This window comes from Galeopterus variegatus, unplaced genomic scaffold (genome assembly GCF_000696425.1).
Source record: "Galeopterus variegatus unplaced genomic scaffold, G_variegatus-3.0.2 Scaffold1351, whole genome shotgun sequence".
NCBI lineage: Eukaryota > Metazoa > Chordata > Mammalia > Dermoptera > Cynocephalidae > Galeopterus > Galeopterus variegatus.
Window position 1 is genome coordinate 39,616 of NW_007727462.1, and position 21,158 is coordinate 60,773.

At 47.2% G+C, this 21,158-nt stretch overlaps 1 protein-coding gene across 1 annotated transcript in view; it reads left to right on the top strand.

Annotated features, from left to right (window-relative positions):
• Nucleotides 1-869: 869 nt before the first annotated feature.
• ANO2 (anoctamin 2, calcium activated chloride channel) overlaps nucleotides 870-21,158 on the top strand; it is a 173,319-nt gene continuing 153,030 nt past the window's right edge. Inside the window, exons 1-5 of the mRNA XM_008576439.1 lie at nucleotides 870-1,001; nucleotides 7,426-7,586; nucleotides 12,329-12,411; nucleotides 18,879-18,890; nucleotides 19,116-19,226. Of these exons, the coding sequence (XP_008574661.1) occupies nucleotides 7,433-7,586; nucleotides 12,329-12,411; nucleotides 18,879-18,890; nucleotides 19,116-19,226 (360 nt within the window). The 5' untranslated portion in view covers nucleotides 870-1,001; nucleotides 7,426-7,432. The remainder of the gene's footprint in view (nucleotides 1,002-7,425; nucleotides 7,587-12,328; nucleotides 12,412-18,878; nucleotides 18,891-19,115; nucleotides 19,227-21,158) is intronic.

Genomic DNA, 21,158 nt, shown 5'->3' on the forward strand with positions numbered 1-21,158 from the left:
AAGTGAAACAAGTCAGGCACAGAAAGAGAAATACCACATGTTCTCACTTATTTGTCAGAGCTATAAATAAATAAATAAATAAGTATACAAACAAAGAAAGGGTGGAGGGGGGAAGAAGACACAATGATCACAACAATTCCTTGAACTTGTTAAGACAAGTGAACACATATGATGTAGTGGGGGGTGGAGTGAGGGAGGGAGGAAAGAGGCATGGGTAAAGGGACACAAAAATCAACTACAATGTACATTGAGAAGTTAAAATAAAATTAAAAAACTAGTAAAAAAAATAAAAAAATAAGTGGTTTTAAAAATAAAATGGAAACCACCCATAATTTCATCATCCAAAGAAACCATTACTAATATTTTATTGAATTTCTTCTAGTGACTTTTCAGTGAGTGTGGGTGTGTTGGTTTGTGTACATGGGTATCCATGCCCAAATATATGATCTGTGTGTTTTGTTTAAATAAGCTAGTTCCAAAAAGGTGTTTTTTCCTGTGGGTGAGTACCATGGCACTCATGAAATAATGATGTGTTATTCATGTTTGGTAAAGACGCCAAAATTTATGGCGTATTTTTAGTTTGCTGTTAGGGCTGGATTTCTTCTCACGGCTATCTATTTCACATGAACAGCCAAGGCAGGTGCGCGTATGTGATCCTAATGGAATGCACTTTATTTCAGAAAAGACCAGTTGTTGATTCCTTGTGCTGGGTCCTCCCTTCCCCATGTAACCTCCATCCATTTGTATTTATTACAAAAAGGAATGGATATTTATGTTGACCTGTTGTTAAGCATAGAACAAACAGAAATAAGGAGAGTATATAATGTTCTTAATATGTGTTTTATTTTATTTGCTTTCTTTTCCAGGAAGTATTTTGGAGAAAAAATTGGACTGTATTTTGCCTGGCTGGGATTATACACATCATTCCTCATCCCGTCCTCTGTAATTGGGGTGATCGTGTTTCTTTATGGATGTGCAACTATCGAGGGAGATATTCCCAGGTAAATCGGCTTTAAAGAAGAGGGCTCAGTTCCCGTAGGTTAGTGCTTTGGAGTTTCATCCCAGTTGCAAGCACATTTCACGTACCTCCTGCCAAAGCCCTCCATGCTGGGCATGGTCCACTTTCTTTTCTAGTCAAGCTCTTCTCTATGGCCAAGGTGTGATTTGGGCAGGTGGATAATACCTGATGAAAAAAAATCATGCCAGAGAAATGCTTTTCCCCCTTCAATTTCTTACTTCTTTTCCCATAAGACCAAGGCAGGGTGTGTGGAGTGCATTGGGTAGAAATCACATCTATGTGGTCACACTGCTGAAAGAAAAGGTGAGGAAGCAGGCAGCTCTGCAAGTGACGAAGGCACAGCCTTTGGTTCGGGAAGTGACAGCCCCATGGCAGGGCTCTTGGAGAGACAAGAGGTAGAACAAAGGCTAGTCTATATGGGGAAGAGAGAACCTACGAAGAAAATAAGCACTTAGAAATGGGATCCTTCAGAACCATATTGCTCATTAGCTGCGGGACTGGACAGTTCACTTCCTGAGTCTTAGTTTCCTAGGTTGTAAATGGTAATAATAATGCCTACCTCACAGTATTGTGAAGATTAAAGGAGACAGTGTCTGGCACATAGTAGAGGATTAATGATAATTGTTGAATGAATCAAAATATATGGAGATAGAACACAAGGGACAAAAGAGACACTTAGCCATATTTAAAATTGAAACCTCTTCAAACTGAAACATGGTTAGTGTATTTTAATACTCTTTTTGGTTGCAAGTGATAGAAATGTAACTTGAACTAGATTAAGCAAAAAAGGGAATTTATTCTAAGGGTTCAGGGTGACTCAGGGAACCCAGCGGCAGGCATGTGGGTGCCTAAGGAACACTAGAATAGGGACTCCTGTTTATCTCCTGTCTCTGATTCTTTCTAGTATTTATTGATTTCAGTACAGATTTTTCCCCATTTGGCTGTAAACACTGCTGCCAGTAGCTTACGGGTGTTATATCTTAGAGCTTTATACTTGACTGGCCTCAAGTAAAAATGTCCTGTTGGCTCAGTTTGGCTTAGGTTAAGGTGCTGGACCAATCCCTTGTGGTTATGGGGCAGGATCACCCTGTATCGCCATGATGTTCCCTGAGGACATGTTCCCTGAGGTGATCGAGGACACTGGGCAGACTATGGGTGTCTGCTGATGGTTGTCAGACTATGGGTGTCTGCTGATGGGTGTCAGACTATGGGTGTCTGCTGATGGGTGTCAGACTATGGGTGTCTGCTGATGGGTGTCAGACTATGGGTGTCTGCTGATGGGTGTCAGACTATGGGTGTCTGCTGATGGGTGTCAGACTATGGGTGTCTGCTGATGGGTGTCAGACTATGGGTGTCTGCTGATGGGTGTCAGACTATGGGTGTCTGCTGATGGGTGTCAGACTATGGGTGTCTGCTGATGGGTGTCAGACTATGGGTGTCTGCTGATGGGTGTCAGACTATGGGTGTCTGCTGATGGGTGTCAGACTATGGGTGTCTGCTGATGGGTGTCAGACTATGGGTGTCTGCTGATGGGTGTCAGACTATGGGTGTCTGCTGATGGGTGTCAGACTATGGGTGTCTGCTGATGGGTGTCAGACTATGGGTGTCTGCTAGAGTTGGGGTAGACAATACGGGAAGTAATGGCCACCCTGAAGAAAGGGCCAAGAACTGTGCTTTTTGAGGAAGGGGTGTCCCCCAGTGGGCAGGAGCCAGGTGGCTCTTCTCGCCACTATGGCAATCTACAGAAATGTTCTTGCAAATCAGATAAACTGCAGGTGACATGGTCAATATTTAGAATAAAGCTAACTAACTTGCTGTAAGAGACAAGAATTTGGATATTTTTGTGTATAGAACTCTAGTATCATCTGTCAAGAGTTCTGGATTGGGATTCTGGGACGTTCTTTACAGGAGACTGGTTAATAGGTTTCTGCCTTTTCCAGCCTGTCTAGCATGAGGGAAGCATCAGTACTTATCAGATACCTACCTGGTGTCAGACATGATGCTAGGTGGTTTTTATATGTGAGTTTCTTTGATCCTGTAAGAGATCAATGTTGTCACCTCCATAAGATTATTTCCGCTTGACAGAGATGGAGGAACCGATGCTAAGTGAGGTCACATAAATTGTTCAAGTTCAACAACTAATCATTGTCAGAACTGGGAGTTGAACTCTGTTGCCTTCTGCTCTGAAGTGTTTGCTTTTTCCAATACACAGTGAAGTCTTTCAGAGGCCTTCAGCCTCCTCGACAGCTGAGTAGCTTCCCCTGAACTTGCCTGGTGTGTTCTCAGGAAACATGGCTCTTGGGTTACTCTTGCCAGTTGTGATCCCTGGAGATCTAACCTCAGGTTGATCAAAACTGGAAAACCCCATACCGTGCATAGGGAGCCAGTGCCACTGCGGTGGGTGGGGTGGCAGTGTGCTGGTTTACATTAGGACCTAGAATGTGTGCACCTGTTCCCCATATGAGAATACATGTGTCAGGAACCACTGCGGCTGGAAATGACCATGGTCTGCACATGCTGCAAAGATAGATGTTTATACATACACAGGCATGCACACCACACATTCACACGCAAGCATAGATGTGCAGGGATATGCACTTGAAAGTGTGGTTATAGGTGTATCACACTGCCTGTCAGGGTGTGTGGTATTCTAGACCCAGTGGTGGGTTGTGGAATCCCTTTAATGGGTTATTTTTTAAATGAATGAGAGTAAGGTAGGATAGGATAGAATGAAATAAAATATTAGTATTCATTACAAGACCGAAGGGTAAGTGTTGTTTCATGAGATTTTGACTTTATTTCAGTTATATACATGTGTTTTTGGGGGTGAGGGTGTGTATGTATTTGCTTACTGGAATTTGATGTAAAGAAATTTTCAAAGGTAGGTCACAGTCAAAAAAGCTTGAAAATGACTGTTATAAAATTGAAAATTTTTTTCCTTCAAGTAAAGGAGCAGAACAAAATTGAAATTTTGGTTGTCAGTTTTTCAGATTCAGGATAGGGTGTGGCAAATCAGGAAAGTGAGAATAATAGAAAAAAGATTCCATGTAGAATTTTTTTTTTAAAGAGGACTGCTTTTTAAACATAATTGTATATCTATCAAAAGTCCAAGTTCTATGGGCCTGTTGGAAACTCACAAAAGACCACTCCTCGGGCTGGCCCGGTGGCGCACTGCTACAGTGCGCCGCTTGGGAGCGCGGCGGCGCTCCCGCCGAGGGTTCGGATCCCACATACAGACCAGCTGCTCACTGGCTGAGCGAGGTGCGGGCGCAACACCGAGGGTTGCGATCCCGTTGCCGGTCCCGGTCCGGTACGGGTGCGACACTGAGGGTTGTGATCCGTTGCCGGTCACGAAAAAAGACAAAAAGGAAAAAAAAAAAAGACCACTCCTCATCAGCAAAGGAGTATTCTTCAAATCTCAACATTAAATCTAAACAAATTCACAATCTTTAAGGGTTTGTGCCTATCAGTCACTTGTAAGTGTGATTAAAAACTTGCGCTATTCCTGGGATTATTTCAGGTTGCTAATTTTGGCAGTAAGCCTGGACTTAACTTTCTATGTATCACTTTAAGAAACTTTTCATTTTGAAAGAATTGGATCCATAAGAAGTTGTAAAGATAATAGAGAAGGGCCCGGTATACCTTTCATTCAGTTTCCTCCAGTGGTTATGTAACTATAGTACAATATCAAAACCAGAAAACTGACATTGATTATGTGGAACTTAAAATGGTACCTTTTATCCCCAATAACCTTGATATGTGAGATATAAACATAAGCTTGTAAGCAATAATTCCATGTGTGCATGACACATCTACAGAACCTTCCTCTACTTACCAAAGGATTGGTTTCATTTGTTAAGCACTTACTTACATGGGCAGGGAAGACTGGAACATTAAAAAAGAAAAAAAGGCTGATTAATCCAAACCATATTGAAAAAAAAATTGGTTACTTTAGGTCTGAAGCCTTCACAGCAGATGTTTTGTCTGAGTTTCCTGAATACTTGTCTCTTTGTACCTTCTCCTTTTGTGCTCGGCACAGCCCTGTATTACGTAACTTGTGGGCAATGATTCACTCTTAAGACCACCACTCACCGTAGGGTCTCGGTTCAGCTGATTGTCAGGCCATTTATCAACCTTCTTACGCTTAGACTCAGACTTACAGCCACAGTTACTGCTCACTAGACATCCACGTGTTATGCAGCTAGTGAGTAGCCTCCCCATGATTTCACCTCTGGGTGGGCTTTCACCCATGTTTCAGCTGATCTGGAGGTAGCCTCCCTTAGGGCATATAAAGTCATCTTAATGTGATTCTGAGACAGAATTTCCCCAGAATCCTGTTAAAATTTCTTGCATCACCCCCTCCCCCATACTTATCAAGCATTCTGACTTCTAATTTAAGTGATTTGGGGGAGAATCCATGCTATAAGGCTGCCATTTTGTACAAATGATTGATAGTTGCCTGATCTCTAATTTAAAAGCCAGTAATTTACACTGCGCTTACGTTTCAAATTGCTTTGAACAAAGTTGGTTGCTAATACTTTTTCCATTCCTGATCTTCTAGCACTGACTAGATTTGACTAGGATTGGGTTGACTAGGATTACCTCCTTCCCCAGTCCATTATTAAAGAAAAACCCAAACACTGAACGAAGTGGAACCTCTAACACATTGAAGGCAGCACTGAGGAACTCCCGTGTTCTCAGACACCGACTGAAAGCAAAGCTCCTCACTAGAATTTATACAGACAAACAATTTTCTGTGTAAACCTGTTTCTAAGAGGTACTCTCCTCTCTGAAGGTAGCAACTGCTTCTCAGCTGCATAGTGAATGCTCGTTTGACCCAGAAGACTTGAACTTTGCTCTCTGGTTACCCGTAAGCATATGCCCCGGTGAAGCAGGGCAGTTGAACTTATGACTGAGATAGTGCTCGTTAATATTTTCGATGTGAACGAGTCATGTTTGTTGCCACCTGCCAGTGCAGAGCTTAGCAGCGAGTCAGCGCAGGAACTGGGATCTATCCTGAGACCCAGAGTTTGCATTCCCTCACACAGAACGACTTTCCCTTCCACGGACTCGATAGCTCATTAGAAACGGAAACCGAGACGCTGGGACTTGACAGAAAGGGACAGCCTCAGTCAATCTCCCGCCCTTCGGTTCCTGGGTCTGGACCCGGCCATCCCCGGGACCTCAGTGCAGGCAGCGGCTCGCGCGCCCCCCGGCGCCCCCCCCCCCCCCCCCNCCCCCCCCCGCCCCCATCAGCTGTGCTCCGCAGCGCCCTCTGCTGCCTCTTTCCGTAGAGAACACAGCTGTGCCCTTCAGGGTGGGATCCCACGCTCCCACCACGGCGTCTCCACCTGCGCTGTGAGAACAGCCAGTGCTTCGTTATTTTCATGAAATCTGGAGTTCTCCACCTTTCCCCTCCAAACCATGGGCTTAACCATCCACCCATTTCCCCGGGGGAATATTACACACCCGAGTGATGATTTCATTCATTTTCCTACCAGGAGATGATGTGGAGGGATATTAGAGAAACCAGCCAGGGCTGGGAATTCTTTGGTTCTTATTTTCAAGCATTTATATGAGCCTAAATTTATTGGATCCAGCTAGTCACCTAACAAATGAATGGGATTTAAATAATATTAATCAGTTCAATAAATGGAAATGTACTGAGAATAGGTTAGAATAGAGGCCATTGGAAATTAATTTGGCTCATGCTTGTCTCTCCAAGTACCAGAAAGTCTAGACCTTGGAAGAATGTACTTTGCTTTTCCATTCTCCCTAATCCCATTTCCTGGTTATGGTAATTCTTATCAGGTTGAAGTTATTGATCTCCATTCTGCAAATGGCCATACAACTAAGACTTTAGAGAAGGGCTTCTGACCGTGATCTATTCCACTCTCCCTCACACAGTTTCTCCTCCTAGAGCTGAGAGCTGTGCTGGTCCAGCCACACACTCACAGTGCTTTCTGCTTGTGGCCGGTGTCACACGTTTGTGAGACAGTTGGCCGGGTGGAAGCAGACAGCCCGCACTTGAAGAAGGGTGACGAAATCCAACTTCAGGCCGTGGTTCATTCACAACCGCTGAGGCTTCCCACTAACCTCATAGACTCAACGCATTCTGAAGGGACTTGATAAGGCATCATTCAATGCACGATAACTCCAACAGATAGTCACTAACTTTCTGGGATGCCTCTAGTGACAGGGAGCCCTATATCTCAGCAGCTGACCCATCCTTTTTTTTTTTTGACAAAATACAAGAGTAACACTCTTCCGGTGAAGAATCCAATCCTAACTTCTTTAATATTCCTTACTTATGGAGTTGATAAGCTTGACCATAGATTTGGAAATGGGGGATGTTTTGGGGGTGATTTGCTTGAGCAACACCTGACAGCAGCCTCTGTCCACTGCAGCAGAGAGATGTGTGACCAGCACAATGCCTTCACCATGTGTCCCCTGTGTGACAAGTCCTGTGATTACTGGAACCTCAGCTCAGCCTGTGGTACCGCGCGGGCCAGCCACCTGTTTGACAACCCTGCCACCGTCTTTTTCTCCATCTTCATGGCTCTGTGGGGTAAGTGGTCATCACAAGGCTTGCTTATATGGGTGGTATCTGTAAACGGGTGCAGTGACCAAACTCGAAAGCTTATATCTGTTAGTTTACTTACTTTAGTGTTTTTTTCATATCCCAAGAAGTATCTTAAAGACAATACCGCTTCTCTTTTTTACTCAGATATGTGAATATAAATAAGAATATCCTTCATGGCTTTATTTGTTTTCTCCTAGATATAGTCATGTTAACCCTATACAAGCCTCATGTATGATTTTTTCAAAATTTAACCAGTGCATGTTTTGAGAACCCCTAGAACATTTATAAGGTACCTCCAGGCACATTTACTTAGTCACGTAGAATCATAGATACCATCCAGTATAACACTCAGAGCAGGAGAGCGGCCGTGGTGGTTACAGAGTTAGCCAGTAGTAAAGGTGGCTGAAATCCGGCCTCGTGGCTCCAGGTTCAGTGCTGTTTTCAGGACACCATGCATGTGGACTATAGAGATTTTGTTTAATGCCAGAATGGTGTTTTCAATATTCCCTCCAAAGGGACTTGTAAAGGAAAGAACAAATAGTTCCTTCATTTTTCTCCTCCTCCCCCACCCACAGACTATCAGGGTAATAAATTCGCTCTGAGCTGTAGCTATCTGACCACGCATGCGCGTGGACGTGAACTCCTGTTCTTACAAACTGGAATAACCTGGAATGACCACCCCGTGTAACTGAACATTACTAAGGAGACACACCCATGTGTATTACAGAAGGGACCAGGTCAACATGTGTCAGCCCATTTGAGCAGCCATCTGATTTCTACTCATCGCTGAACATGCAGGCCCTTAGCTTTCCCACTGGACGCAGACTGTGATCCTGCTGCTCAGGCTGCTTGATTTATCACTGACTCCATGGGGCCTGGAGGACGTGCCAGGAGGGGCCCTGAGTCACACATCCTGAGCGTGTGAGAGAGTAGAGAGGGAGAGGTCAGTTCTCAGTAGTGTTGGGAGACTGGAGCACAACCTTCCTCTGTTCCCTGTAGGGACCTCTGCCTGGGTGGAGACAGAGCTTGACTGGAAAGGTTCCCATACTGCTAGGCCACCAAGGGAAGTTTCCAGGGGACACTCTATTCTCTATTCTCAGGGAGAGCAGCTGCTCCCCAGGAGCACCCGGGCAGTGGTCAGCACAACACAAGTTGGAGCAGGGAGTAGGAGGAGATGGAACTCGTGACCATGTGGCTCTGGAATTGTTCACGAGAAGGGTCCGTGGAACAAACTGAAGCTGGGGGCTGTTGCCTGGGAAGTCACGGGCCGCTCTGTCCTCAGTGGTGACTCGCCAAGCACAGGCCTCTTGTAACTACCCCGAGGTCCTCTTGAACTCATTTGGAACCTGGAATACACATCCATTTTTTGTTACTTTACAACCCTAATTCCCATAATTTGTCTTGTAGATATTACCATCATTGAATAGCTGACGCTTAATAACTCCGGTCCATGATCCCTCAAGAACTTTCCTGGGACAATAATCCCTTGTTGTAGAGAAATTTGGTTTTTAATTGTACTTCCCGGTTTCAAGCCCTAACAACGGCCTCTTCTCTTCCTCAGCGCTGTAATGTGCAGATACCTCCACCCCTCGATCACTTTCCACCCCACCCCTGCATCCTCCTCCTGCCTCTCATATCGCAGGGCAGGGAAAGCACAAAGGGGAGGGATTGTGTCAGAGCTCCCTGGCAGAGGGTAGGGTTTGGTCTTTTTTTTTTTAAAACAGCCTTGCTATGTTTTGTGTGATCATGTATTTGGTTACAGCAGCCAAGAGCCCTTAGGCAGGATTGCCTACAAATTACAATTAAAAATATTAGTAATGCCTCTCATTACCATGGTTTTTATGACTAGTGGTGCTGTGCTGGGGTGCCCGGGCCAGGGCCTGCCCATAACAGGGTGGGAAGAAGTGGCTCTATGCAGAGAGGGACTCAGGCTGTCGGTGTACTGGAAGTGGCATTTGCAGAGCCAGGGGTCATGGAGGATCCTAGCCAGCAGGAGCCGTGTCTGTCAGAGTCTTCAGGCCCAGGCTCTCCTGTCATTCTGGCTTCAAACTCCAAGGAACTTTGGGGAAGACTGGAGCCTGCTGAAGAGGGGAGAACAGAGACAGGGCGTCAGGACTCTTCTCCTAGCAGAGGATAAGGACACCGATGTGGGGGCAGGCAGTCTTAAGAGTGTGTCAGTTCTGCCCCCGCCAGCTGTGGATCCCATCGCAAGAGAATGTGAACCTGGCTCTGTGCCTCTGAAGTCAGTACTCCTCACCAGGTGCCCTGTTACCTTGGCTTGTGGCTTAATCTTGGAGCATCACTGTCCTGCCCCACAGTGTTCTTGCAACTAGTGAAAGAGGTTTGTGTGCAGGGCATAGACAGCTTCTGGGAGCCACAAGCTTCAGTAGCATGGAGGTCCCCCACCGCCCTGTGGCTTCTCTTCCCAACACTCCTTTGCTCTTCTCATCTGTTCCCGCTGTCTGACGTCCTCCCTCTGTGAGCCCCCTTCAGGCAGCGCTCTGAGCCCTGCTGTGTGCACTGCCCTCTCAGGTGCTGGGAAGACCATCAGGAAGAGGAGGAACTTTCCCCTGCCTTCAGAGCATCCCTGGGCCAATGCCAGTGTTAGGAGGTCAGGATGCAGTCACATGCAAAAGCTTCAGATCCAAGGGAGAAAAACATACAAATCAATGCACTGGAATGTAGCTGCAAGTAAGACAAATGTAGCTTTAAATCACAGCATATTAAGCAAGAGCATAGGTCTTTGTTATACTTGTTTTTTTTTCCTTTTTGTCTTTTTTACTGACCGGTAACGGGATCGCAACCCCCGGTGTCACTCCCGCACTGGGGACCGGCAACAGGATCACAACCCTCGGTGTTGCGCCCGCACCGCGCTCAGCCAGTGAGCGGGAACCAGTCTCTATATGGGATCCGAACCCTCGGCGGGAGCGCTGCCGCACTCCCAAGCGCCACACTCTACCAAGTGCGCCACCATGCCGGCCCTGTTATACTTGGTTTTGTGCAGTACCCGAGGTAAACGTAGGTGGCTGAGAGCCAGGGAGAGTTTATGGTCCTGTAATCACACTGCACACCTGAAGTGGCAGCTGATGGTCAGCATGACATTCAGTGAAGTGTGCCCAGGCTCTTACGGGGTGGTGTACAGCTGCAGGGGTGACCTCAGGGAGTGACGGTGCCCTTCCCTTTGCAGGGCACCCTGACCATAAGGGCAGTAGGAGTGCAGAGGACAGGGGCCGCGAGGGCTGATCGTATGAAGAGGGGATGTGAGTGGGTCAGGAGAGAACGACGGCAGACACTGGAGAACAGCAGAGGAGAGGGGGGCAACTTTCATGAATGGGGGATGAGGAGGACAGACAGGAGGTGACCTCAGCAGCAATGTGAGTGTGAGATGTGTGTTGACAATGGCCAGACATACAGGGTCCTGGTACCCAGAGAGAACTGAGTCCACAGGCAGCTGCTGGCAGCAGCCCTGCCCTTCCCCACTGCCCAAATGCCATTGTTCATTAAGACTCCGCTCAGACACCTGCTGTGGCAGCTAGCTCTCCTCTCCTGCACGCTCTCAGCTTTTTATTTGTGTCATTCTTAAGGCCTCGATCACTTTATGCCTGCCACTGTAGTTAGTTACACTCTCTCCTTGTAGACTCTGTACAACTTGAGAGCAAAATCCACATCAGGTTCACTTCATCTCCCCCCAGGGTCTAGAACAGGGTTTTGTGCATTGCAGGTACTGTAGTTGGGGCTAGAATTTTTGCAGGATTAGAAATTCACTCAAGCTTGCTCAAAGATTTATTGTAAGAAAGCAAGAGGCAAACCCCTGGCTGTAGGAAATGAAGTACAGCTGGGCCTCTGGGAACTGCCGCTGGAGAAGCTCTCAGAATCTCCAGCCTTCCCTCCTTTCAGGTGCTGCACGGTTTCTCACACTGCTGCTTTTCTTTGTGTCTCCTCGTTTCAATTTTCAGAAGAGAGAATCTGATTGGTCCATCAGCGGGCCCTGGATCAGGTGTTTAGCTCTGGTATCACAAGCCCTGGCTGCAGGCTGGGGGTGTTGGGTTCTTCCTAGAGCAAGCTGGGCTTGCCCTTCAAGGGGCTGTGGGTGGAGCAGGCAACTGACCCATGTCCAGACATTCTGTAAATATTTGCTGAACAAATGGAGGAATGAATGATGCTACCGTCCAGAGATTGCTCCATCAGCTGCATGGAGGAAGGTTGGAAGGCCGAGAGCCTGGAGTCGGGTAGAACTGTTAGGAGACTGTTCTGTAACCTCAGAATGAGATGATTAGGGCCCAGAAAAGGAGAGTGGTGCTTGGGACAAGAAGAAATGGGGAAAAAGTGAGAGTGCTGGTCAAGGTGCAGCTCGGCACAGTGTGCACACAGGCCAGGTAAGGCTTTTCAGAAAAGACCACGAACCCCTCTGTTTTTATTTCCTTCATCCTTCCGTTCTTCCTTCATTTCTTGGGATCTGTGTTCATCCTCTTCTCACAACCTAGAAGTGGGGAAAGGAGTGTGTATGTGTGTGTGTGTGTGTGCACGTGTGTGCACGCATCTTTAATGTATCTACTGGCTCCCAAGGATAAAGAATTTTGAGCAATTCCAGCTAGAAGAGGGAGAAAGGTGCTAAGATATCTCCTACGTTAGAAATCTGTGAGTTTACCTTTACCTCCACTAGTGAACCCGAAGGGTACTCAGAATCCATTCTTCAAATATAATCGAATTTTCTCTCTCTATTTAAGCCACCATGTTTCTGGAAAACTGGAAGAGACTACAGATGCGGCTGGGCTACTTCTGGGACCTGACTGGCATAGAAGAAGAAGAAGTGAGTTCTCTTGCCTGCTTCTCTGGGCCCTTGCCTTGCTTTGACTCTGGAGACTCTCTTAAGTGAGATAGCTGCCAGCTGGGTCTCACGGTGGCTGCTTTTGTAGAAAGCTGTGGTTGATATGCGTGATATGCAAGTGGCCCCTCTTTCCTTGAGCTGGAAGACACCGGGTTGCTGGGTAGCTGGATGTCCCAGCGCCCCACCTGGGGAAAAGAGATGGCACAAGACGCAAGAACAAGAGGCACAAGGTAGCCTTGAGAGCATGAAGCCAGAGACTAGAATTGCTCCTGTGTGCAGGATATGTCAGAATGCCTCTGTGAGGGTCAAGGGACAGGCCTGGGTGCCGGGCGCTGGCTGCCTTTGATGCTCTTGGGAGAAGAATGACTAAGCCACCGTGTGCACTGTGTGTGACACTGGAGGCTGAGCTGAGGGCAGAGGATAGGTTCTTCTGGAGTCTAGTTTTCTCGCAAACAATGCTTAAGGAGTGTAAACAAGCCAGTCTTCCCTCAGGGCTCTTTTGTTGAGGAGGATGAGCAGGGACCAGTTGCTCACAGTTCTCTATCCCACCGGAAGCCCTCCTGCTCTAGCCGGCAGTCCCCGCTCCATCCCTCTTCTGCTTCCAAGCTCAGCCAGCCCCTCTGATAACACACCACCCCAGACTGAACAGTCAGTGTGAATGTTGACTAGGAACTTCTGGTATTGTGGATGTCATGGTTGAGGTGCTGGGGCCTCTGTGCAGAAGGACCAGGAGGCACCTTCAGTTCCTGGGTACCTGCTCGCAAAGGCTAGCCACAGACACTAGGGTGACTGCGCAGAGAGCAGACCTTCTCCCTGCTCTCCCACAGTGGCTGATGTGCTTTGCCTTAGACTCGGGGCCTCTGGCTTTGTGGCCCTGATGTTTTACGGGCAAGCGGTGAAATTCCCGATTTAGCCTTTTTCTCAAGCCTGTGCATGGTAGGTTATCATTTCTTCCCCTTAATGCTCTAATTAGCCAACTTGCCTTTGAGCAGATGGGCTGAGAAATGGCAGGAGCCACAGGGCAGCTGCATGGAATGAAATCTGCCAATCCAGGCTGTGCTGCCTAAAAGTGCTAGAAGGAGAGGTGTGATGATGTAGATTTCCCCACCTACCATGGGCTTTCGGTTGATTGCACCCATCCCACCCCACTGCGTTGCCATGTATTGAGCACATGCACCCACTCTACTCCAGCCCTATGTGCTCAGCACACACCCCGAGACCCAAGGCCATCATGGATCCTGTGGCAAATGGCAGAATGTATAGATGAAGTCTGCCTTCAGAGAGGATTCAACTTAAGAAGAGAAGCAATAGAGAATAATCAAGGCAGTTGCCTTTCTTGGAGGAAAATGCTGGAACTGGTGCTCTGGTGCTTTCAATAGAAAGAGCTATAGAAGTTAGACTGTGGGTGATCCAGTTGGGACATCTTTGTCCCATTGGTCCCATTTGATTCAGCTGAAATATGTCTATATGTATCTCTCTCTCTCTCTCTGTAGAGAGAGAAACAGAGAAATAGAGAGAGAGAGAGAGAGAGAGAGAGAGAGAGAGTTGGCTTGGCTGTGGGAGGTGGTCGGGGTGAAGTTCCTATGTTCCTAATCTTTCCTATTGCAGGGGGCCAGGATATCTCTGGGGACAAGAACAAACATCTTGACATCCAAGCCTGTGTGGGGCCAGGGACAAGCTGAGTGTGTCTGCTGAGCAGACTTGAAGCCAGCAACCTCTCTGATAGGCAGGAAGTGTAAACACTCTCATACAGGAAAGCATCGGGTTATGACTCAATGCCCTTGAAATCTCTGTAACAGGGCCCTGGCAGGAGTGGGATTGTAATCCATTTTTCTCTCTGTAGCCAGGTTTTCTACTTTCCTGTTTAATCTAATGAACCATGGTGACTTCCTGGGAGGTGCATGATTTGAGGAACTCATGCGAAGGCTGAGAGTGGTCTGGCCAAGCCTGGGTTTACCCTGGCACAAGGAGACGTTCCTGGGGGGATCTCTGTGTGGGGTGACTATGAGGCTGGCTGGTGTGCCCCACATGTGCACTGCCAGGGCCAGGCACGAGAGAGAGGGAGGGAGGCCAGCCCGCTTTCTCCTTTGGTGTGGTTCTATTTAGACTAGGATATCAAGCACACTTATAATTCAGCTCATTCTGAACATCCCCGCACCTGCTATGTACCAGGTTTTGGTACGCAGTGCGGAGCTGCCTCGGGCAGAGTCTCCGATCCCCAAAGGGTGACATTCAGCAGGGTGCTGTCTGGTCTGTAAATATTTAGAATACAATGGTGAGAAAAATTCTTTCTGGCTAATGTAGGAAGAGGAAATGCTTTTAAAAAAGTCAGGGTTTTGAAGATGGGTTGAATTTTTCTGAGCAGCGAAGGGCAGAAGGGTACCCACAAGGAGGAAAGAGCAAGCGGAAGCCTAGACCCGGGAAAGCTAGGGGTGGAGATACCAGCAAGAGACTTCAGAAGTCTGGCTGGCTGCAGGAGACAGGGCTTGGGATGCAGTGGGGTCAAAGAAACAAGTACATAGTCTGGTGGCCAGGTCAGGGAGGGCAGTGACTGCTAATTGGTGTCCTGTGGGCCACAGGAAGGCAGGGAGGACAGGATGGGCAAGGTATGTGTGACTGTAGAAGAGTCCCAGGACTCAGATGAAGTGTCGTGTGTTGAAGCAGGATTAATCTGCATCCAATTGAGGGGAAAGAGGAAGTCAGATGTTACTCGGGCATTGGGAACAGGGAGGCAGGTGTCCTTGAAGGCCACGGTCAGAAGTTTTTCTATTTAACCCGACATCGTCTCCCAGCATGAGGAATACTCCCAAGACTGGCTGTCTGTAACCTCAGGACATCATTCTTCCCTGTGGTCCTCACTAGGAAACACTCAGACAGAGCCTGTTCACCCTCTGTCCCTCCCACCTGGGGTGTCCCCATGTGGGCCATCCCAGGAGAGGTGGAGCAAGCACTGGCTCAAGAGCAGCTTGTAAACCAAGGACAGGCCTGAGAAAGACCAGAGACTACGAGGGCTGGGAAGGAAGCAAGCAACCGAGCCCAGGAGCCAACCCGCTGGGCGGAGCAGCCCTGCCTGGGGTGGGGGTGGGGGTGGGGGTCCCTGTGGACACCACCCAGAGACTCACTGAAGGGCTTCTTTGGGTCCTGTTTGTCCTTGCTGAAGAGAGGCCTTCCAGACCTCCAGCATCTTTTGCTCTGAAGTGGGCCTTTCTTGCCCCATCAGCTTCTGCCACATCAGGCCCAGGCATTCCTGGGACTTCTTAGAGAGTGTGGCCTTATCTGAACACAGATGTCCTGACCCTCCGTCTCTCTCCACCTCTCACCCATCACACCAAACTCTGGATGTCTTCACTGGCTTCCTGTGCCGTAAGAAACAAAGCCCCTGCCTGTCTCTCTGACCTCAGCACATGCCGTGCTCCTCCTTGCTCAGACCTTCAGCCACACAGGCCTCCATTCTGTCCCGAGCCCATTCCAGGCTTTGTGTTAGCTGTTCCTGCTGCATAGAACGCTTTCCTCAGTGTCCACGGGGCCTGTCCCTTCTTGGCTTTTCTGTCTCAGTGGAAACGTTACCCTCCTCAGACTGGCCTTCCCTGACTCCCTGTCCTGCTTTCTTTCTTCTGTGTTTCCTATCCTCATTTGCTAGTTTCTTATTTGTGTATTGGCTTACTGACTGCTACCTCCCTCCACTTGAAGATGAGCTCCCTGGAGGGAGGGCCCTTGTCCGTAGGAGCAGTGCAGTAGCCTAATGGCCTAGAAAAGAGCTCAGAGCACAGGAGGTGCTTGATAACTTTGAAGGCATTTATTGAATGTATATCTGGATTTACCTCTTTAGATCAGCCAAGGTTGGTCCTGAGTTGTCCTGGGTTTTTCCTCCAGGAAGCTTCCTGGAGCTCCAGGCCTTCCTCCAGGCCACAGATGGAAATAGTTCCCAGCATCTTGGTGGGTGGGCTTATGTATTTGTGATCTGGCATCAGATGGCCTATTTAGGGGGGTCGTGTTTGGGGAACATCAGGAATAAGGCTGATCCGCTTGTTACTGGGTGTGTTGAAGCAGCCCTCATAGGGTTTAGATTCTGTTCTGGCCAGGAGCTCAGCTGTCCAGCTTTTGAGGGATTCTGTAACCTCACCTGACTTCCGTGGCTGCAAACAGGGCTATCCTTGTCTGACCTGTTTCAGCTGATATGCACAACAGACTCTGCTTTGAGTTTCGGTCTCCCTTCTGAGTGCTAGGAAAGTGGGGCTGGCTCTAGACAGATGAGGGGGGGGTTCTGAACTGGGGCCAGGCATGGGGTGAGGTGGGCCACAGCCACAGCTAGCGGGATACAGGACGCTCCTCTCGATGTCATGGCATGTCCTGGGAAGCCAGGACAGGTTGGAAGCACCCTGCCAGTCAGTCAGACCAGCCTCCCTCAGCCCTTGGCAGGATGTGAAATAGGAGAAGCTCCTCTGGCTTGAAGAGTTTTAGACCCACATTATAAAACTCAACAAAGATACTGCTAGTTTTTAGTTAAAATCTTCCATTGAAATGATGTAGAAGAAAAGCAGCCAAATATCAGGGGCCATGAAGGAAGACTTCAAACCACATTTTTCAAAGTATTTGTGCAGAACATTAACTGTTATCGGCAGAGCTGTTGTGTAGGAGACGGTGGGCTTAAGAAAATTAATCAAGTGTCTTCGTGGTAGCACTTTCGGAGCTTTTAACATGCTCATCATGACTCTCAGAAAGCTGATACGTTGTGCAGTGTTTGTTAACCTTTTAGACCCTGGAATACTTTTAAAATGAAAACTCTCTTGGCACACACTTTAGGGAACAGTGTGCTGGAGAATGGATGAAGGCAAGGGATAAAAATCAAGTGGGCTTCCTGCTGTAAAAAAAGAATGAAATACCACCATTCACAGCAATATGGATGGACTTAGAGAAAATTATATTAAGAGAAATAAGCCAGGCACAGAAAGAGAGAAAATTATATTAAGAGAAATAAGCCAGGCACAGAAAGAGAGAAAATTATATTAAGAGAAATAAGCCAGGCACAGAAAGAGAAATACCGCATGTTCTCACTTATTTGTGGGAGCTAATAAAAATAAATAAATTAATATACAAACAAATGGGGGTGGGGAAGAAGACACAACAATTCTTTGAACTTGGTAAGACAAGTGAACAGATATGATGTTGATGGTGGGGAGGGGAGAGAGGAAAAGGAGGAATTGGTAAAGGGACATGAAAATCAACTATATTGTATATTGATAAATTAAAATAAAAAAATAAATGATATATATTAAAAAAATCTATTAGCTTCACAGGCGTTTAGAGATTTCTGTGTGTTCTGCATGGTGCCCACTACTGTGAAACACGCAGAGTGATACAGAGCAAGTAGCCCGTACTTATGTTAGGATAAGAAGACTCTCATATGCAAAACAGTTAGGAAGTAATAAAAGAAAAGCTCGTCATCAAGAGCTACAGTGTGTGGTGTGAGCTTTAAAGCTCAGGGACTCTGGAGAGGGAGCAGACCCAGCCTGGTAGGTATGTCACAGTGCAGGGAAGGCCTCCTGGAAGGCCCGTGACCGATGTGCCTGAGATTGGGTGATGCAGCAAGGCCTTAGTGAACACTTGAATGGCATCGCCTGCTGTTGTGTTGGTTGTGCTTGTTAGTCACTTGCATGGTTTCTCCTCCCAAATATCGTAGCATGTCTTGGGAAAGCCAGAGGCAGGTCAGAGGCAAATCAAGAGCCTGGCTTGTTGGCCACTGGAATCTGGTGTATGTGTGGTGATAAGGCAGTGTGTGTTCTCGAACGGTGGAGCCAGCACCTGAATCCCTGCCTAGGCGTTATCAGTAAATGTTGCAGGAACAGGAAGTCCCCACAGCTGTAGCTATTTGTCCTTGAGCTGGAAGCTGCAGGGAGGACCTGCCAGACAGGCCAGGTGTACACTGTTAGGATGTCTGTGCAGTGAGTCGTGCATCTTTCCGCCCTGTATCCGCATAGATTTGACGGTGGCCCTTCTGAGGACTTAGGTGCTCTTTCCCATGCATAGTGACTCACAGTTCAGGTTTGTATCGCTGAGTGGCCCAGTGATGTCTCCTGAGCATTGGTGCACTTGCCAATGAGTTACTCACCTAGGCTGTACAGGAAACAGGTCCAGGCAAGTGAGTTTTAAGATTCCCTATGGCCACCTTTGACTTTGATGTTTATTGGTTGCCATTTGAGCTCATAGAATGATGGAGCACGGGAGAAGTTTTGCTGTTGTCCTAACTCCCAGCTGTGGGGCACATCTGTTTCTCCAGCTGGGATTTGGCTCATTGAAAGTTAAGTCTGAGTATGCAGATACTTGGTGGATGGCCAGATGTATTCTTCTGCCTTTGGTCAAACCACTATGCAAAGCACGTGGCTTCTTTTTGTATCAGCTTCCCAGTTAACATGTCCTCTCTCCTTTCTCAACACTGGTGCTGTCCGCAGGAACGTGCCCAGGTTTGGTTTTCAGTGTGATAGCAAGTGTCGTGCGTGCCCTTTCTCTCCCCCACCTTGCGTTCTTGGTCTAGACTCCTCGTGATTGTTTGTGGTGTGCCAGTTCACATCCAGTAGCGTCCAGTCCTAGCCCCTGACTTTACCGTACTTGCTGTGTCTGGTTATAACCCACAGGCCAAGGTCACCCTTCCTCCTGTTTACTAACCACTCCCTGACTCTTTGGCTTAGGAACACTCCCGGCCTGAGTATGAAACCAAAGTTCGAGAGAAGATGCTAAAGGAGAGCGACAAGTCTGTCGTCCGGAAATTGGAACCAAATATGAACGCGAGTGATGACGAGGTGAGAAGCTGGAGCTTGCTGCTCTCTGTCGCCCTTGCTTGTCCAGTCTCCTGTCATTTCATTTGGAACGCCACAGTGAAGGGAGGTGGGGCTTGGGGGGCAGGACGGAGCGACAGCACGGCGTCTCCTTGTCCTGCAGTCGAGCTCACGGGCAGCTGGCTTTCACCATGACTTGAGCTGTCTCTCTTTCCTCAGTGGTGCCGTCTGGACGAAATAAGCAGGCAAGTTTCAGGAGGAAGAAACAGTTTCAGGCCTGGTTCCTCTGGATATCATCACTAAATGTTGAGTAATAATAGTAATCACCAGCGTACCAGCCACCACCCCGACAGATAGCTCTCACTAAATGCTTGCTGTGTGCTAGGCACCGTTCGAAGTGCACTATATTATCTCCTTTTATTCTTGCTATAAGCCTATCAGGCTGGTACTATTGTTATGTAACTGAAAACTTAGGAAAAAAGTTACGTCTTACCAATTAAGTCATTTGCCAGAGGTGACACAGCCAGTAAATGGTGGGTAGATCTGGGATTCCAACCCAGGTCTGTCTGTTCCGAAGTCTGTGCACCTGACCACTATACCATACTGCCTTCCAACTGCAATGGGGAAATGAGAAAATAAAGTGAGAAATGGCTTTCAGGGTCGGTGGAGGCAAATTCGTACCTGTATTTGCTGGAGCTACTCACACAAGATTCCTTCTATTTTGTTTTATCTGGGTGGGCCTCCAGAAGTAGGAACTGATGGTGAGCATGTTCTCTGAGTCATATTTCTGAGTTTTATGGTGGCATTCAGTCATTAAAACAGAGCTTCAGGATCTGTGCTGCAATCTGTAAACACTCCTAGTATGTGTGTGGGGAGGGGGACCTCTTTAGCAGTGCCTGTCACTGAATGCTGCCCTTCTTTGAAACCAAAAGTGTGCGTGTGCATGCGTGTGTATGTGTTTATGTCTTTCCTAATCTGGTTCCTGGAAAAAAAAATCAATAAGATTGAAAATCTGTTATTCTTACATGTGTTTTTTCTTCATCTTGGATTTAAATTCAAATTTTATTTTATTTTACATTCTTTAAGTTGGAACTATTCATGTTAACATGCAAATTTATGCAAGCACCAAAACAGAAGAATGTGGTGTTTTTGGGCCCCGAATACTGTTTTTTTTTTTTTTTTTTTTTAAGAAAACAGGATTTAGAAGACAGAGAGGGTGGCCTTCTGAGTTTTTTCCCTCTAAATGAAGAACAAGACCAAAACCACCAATTATTCAGGGAAATAATGAATTCATTTGTAGGAAAGACTAATCACAGTCACCCTCATCAGAAAGCAAGCATTCTGTGTTCTGTCAGCTTCAGCAACTTCCACCACAGAGCAATATACAATGGATAGTTTTATGGAAATCACATGTAACTTTTACTGACCACTGACTCATTTAATTTTAATTCCACAGACGGGAATGCAAGGAGCTGGAATTGCAGGCATTGAGGCTGTGTTTCTGATGTAAACATTGCTTGGATATATATGCATGATAGGTCAAATAACTTTCAGGAACCATGAATAATTAAAAAACATCTGAATGCATTATGAATGATACATATGTTTATGTTTTAGCGTTCAACATCTATTTTCATTATGCTCTTGAGAATGCAAAGCTCAAAGCGTCTAATGCCTTGTGGGCACTGGGGGGAAACGACCTTCCCCAATGAGCGGTGTGAGATAAAAATGGCCTAGAACTTGATCGTCAGGATTCTGCTAGTGTTTCCTCAGATATGTTAGCATTGCAAATGCTTCTGTCCCTGCTACAAATCTAGCCACAGGTGGGAGATAAAGATGGAGCACGTGTTGCTGTCTGATGCACGGATGCTGCTCTTGCCCGCGGGAAGAGTTGTGGTCAGTACTCATCACGCACCACGGCTCTGGGGCACCACTGTGCAATGGTGGGTATTTAGG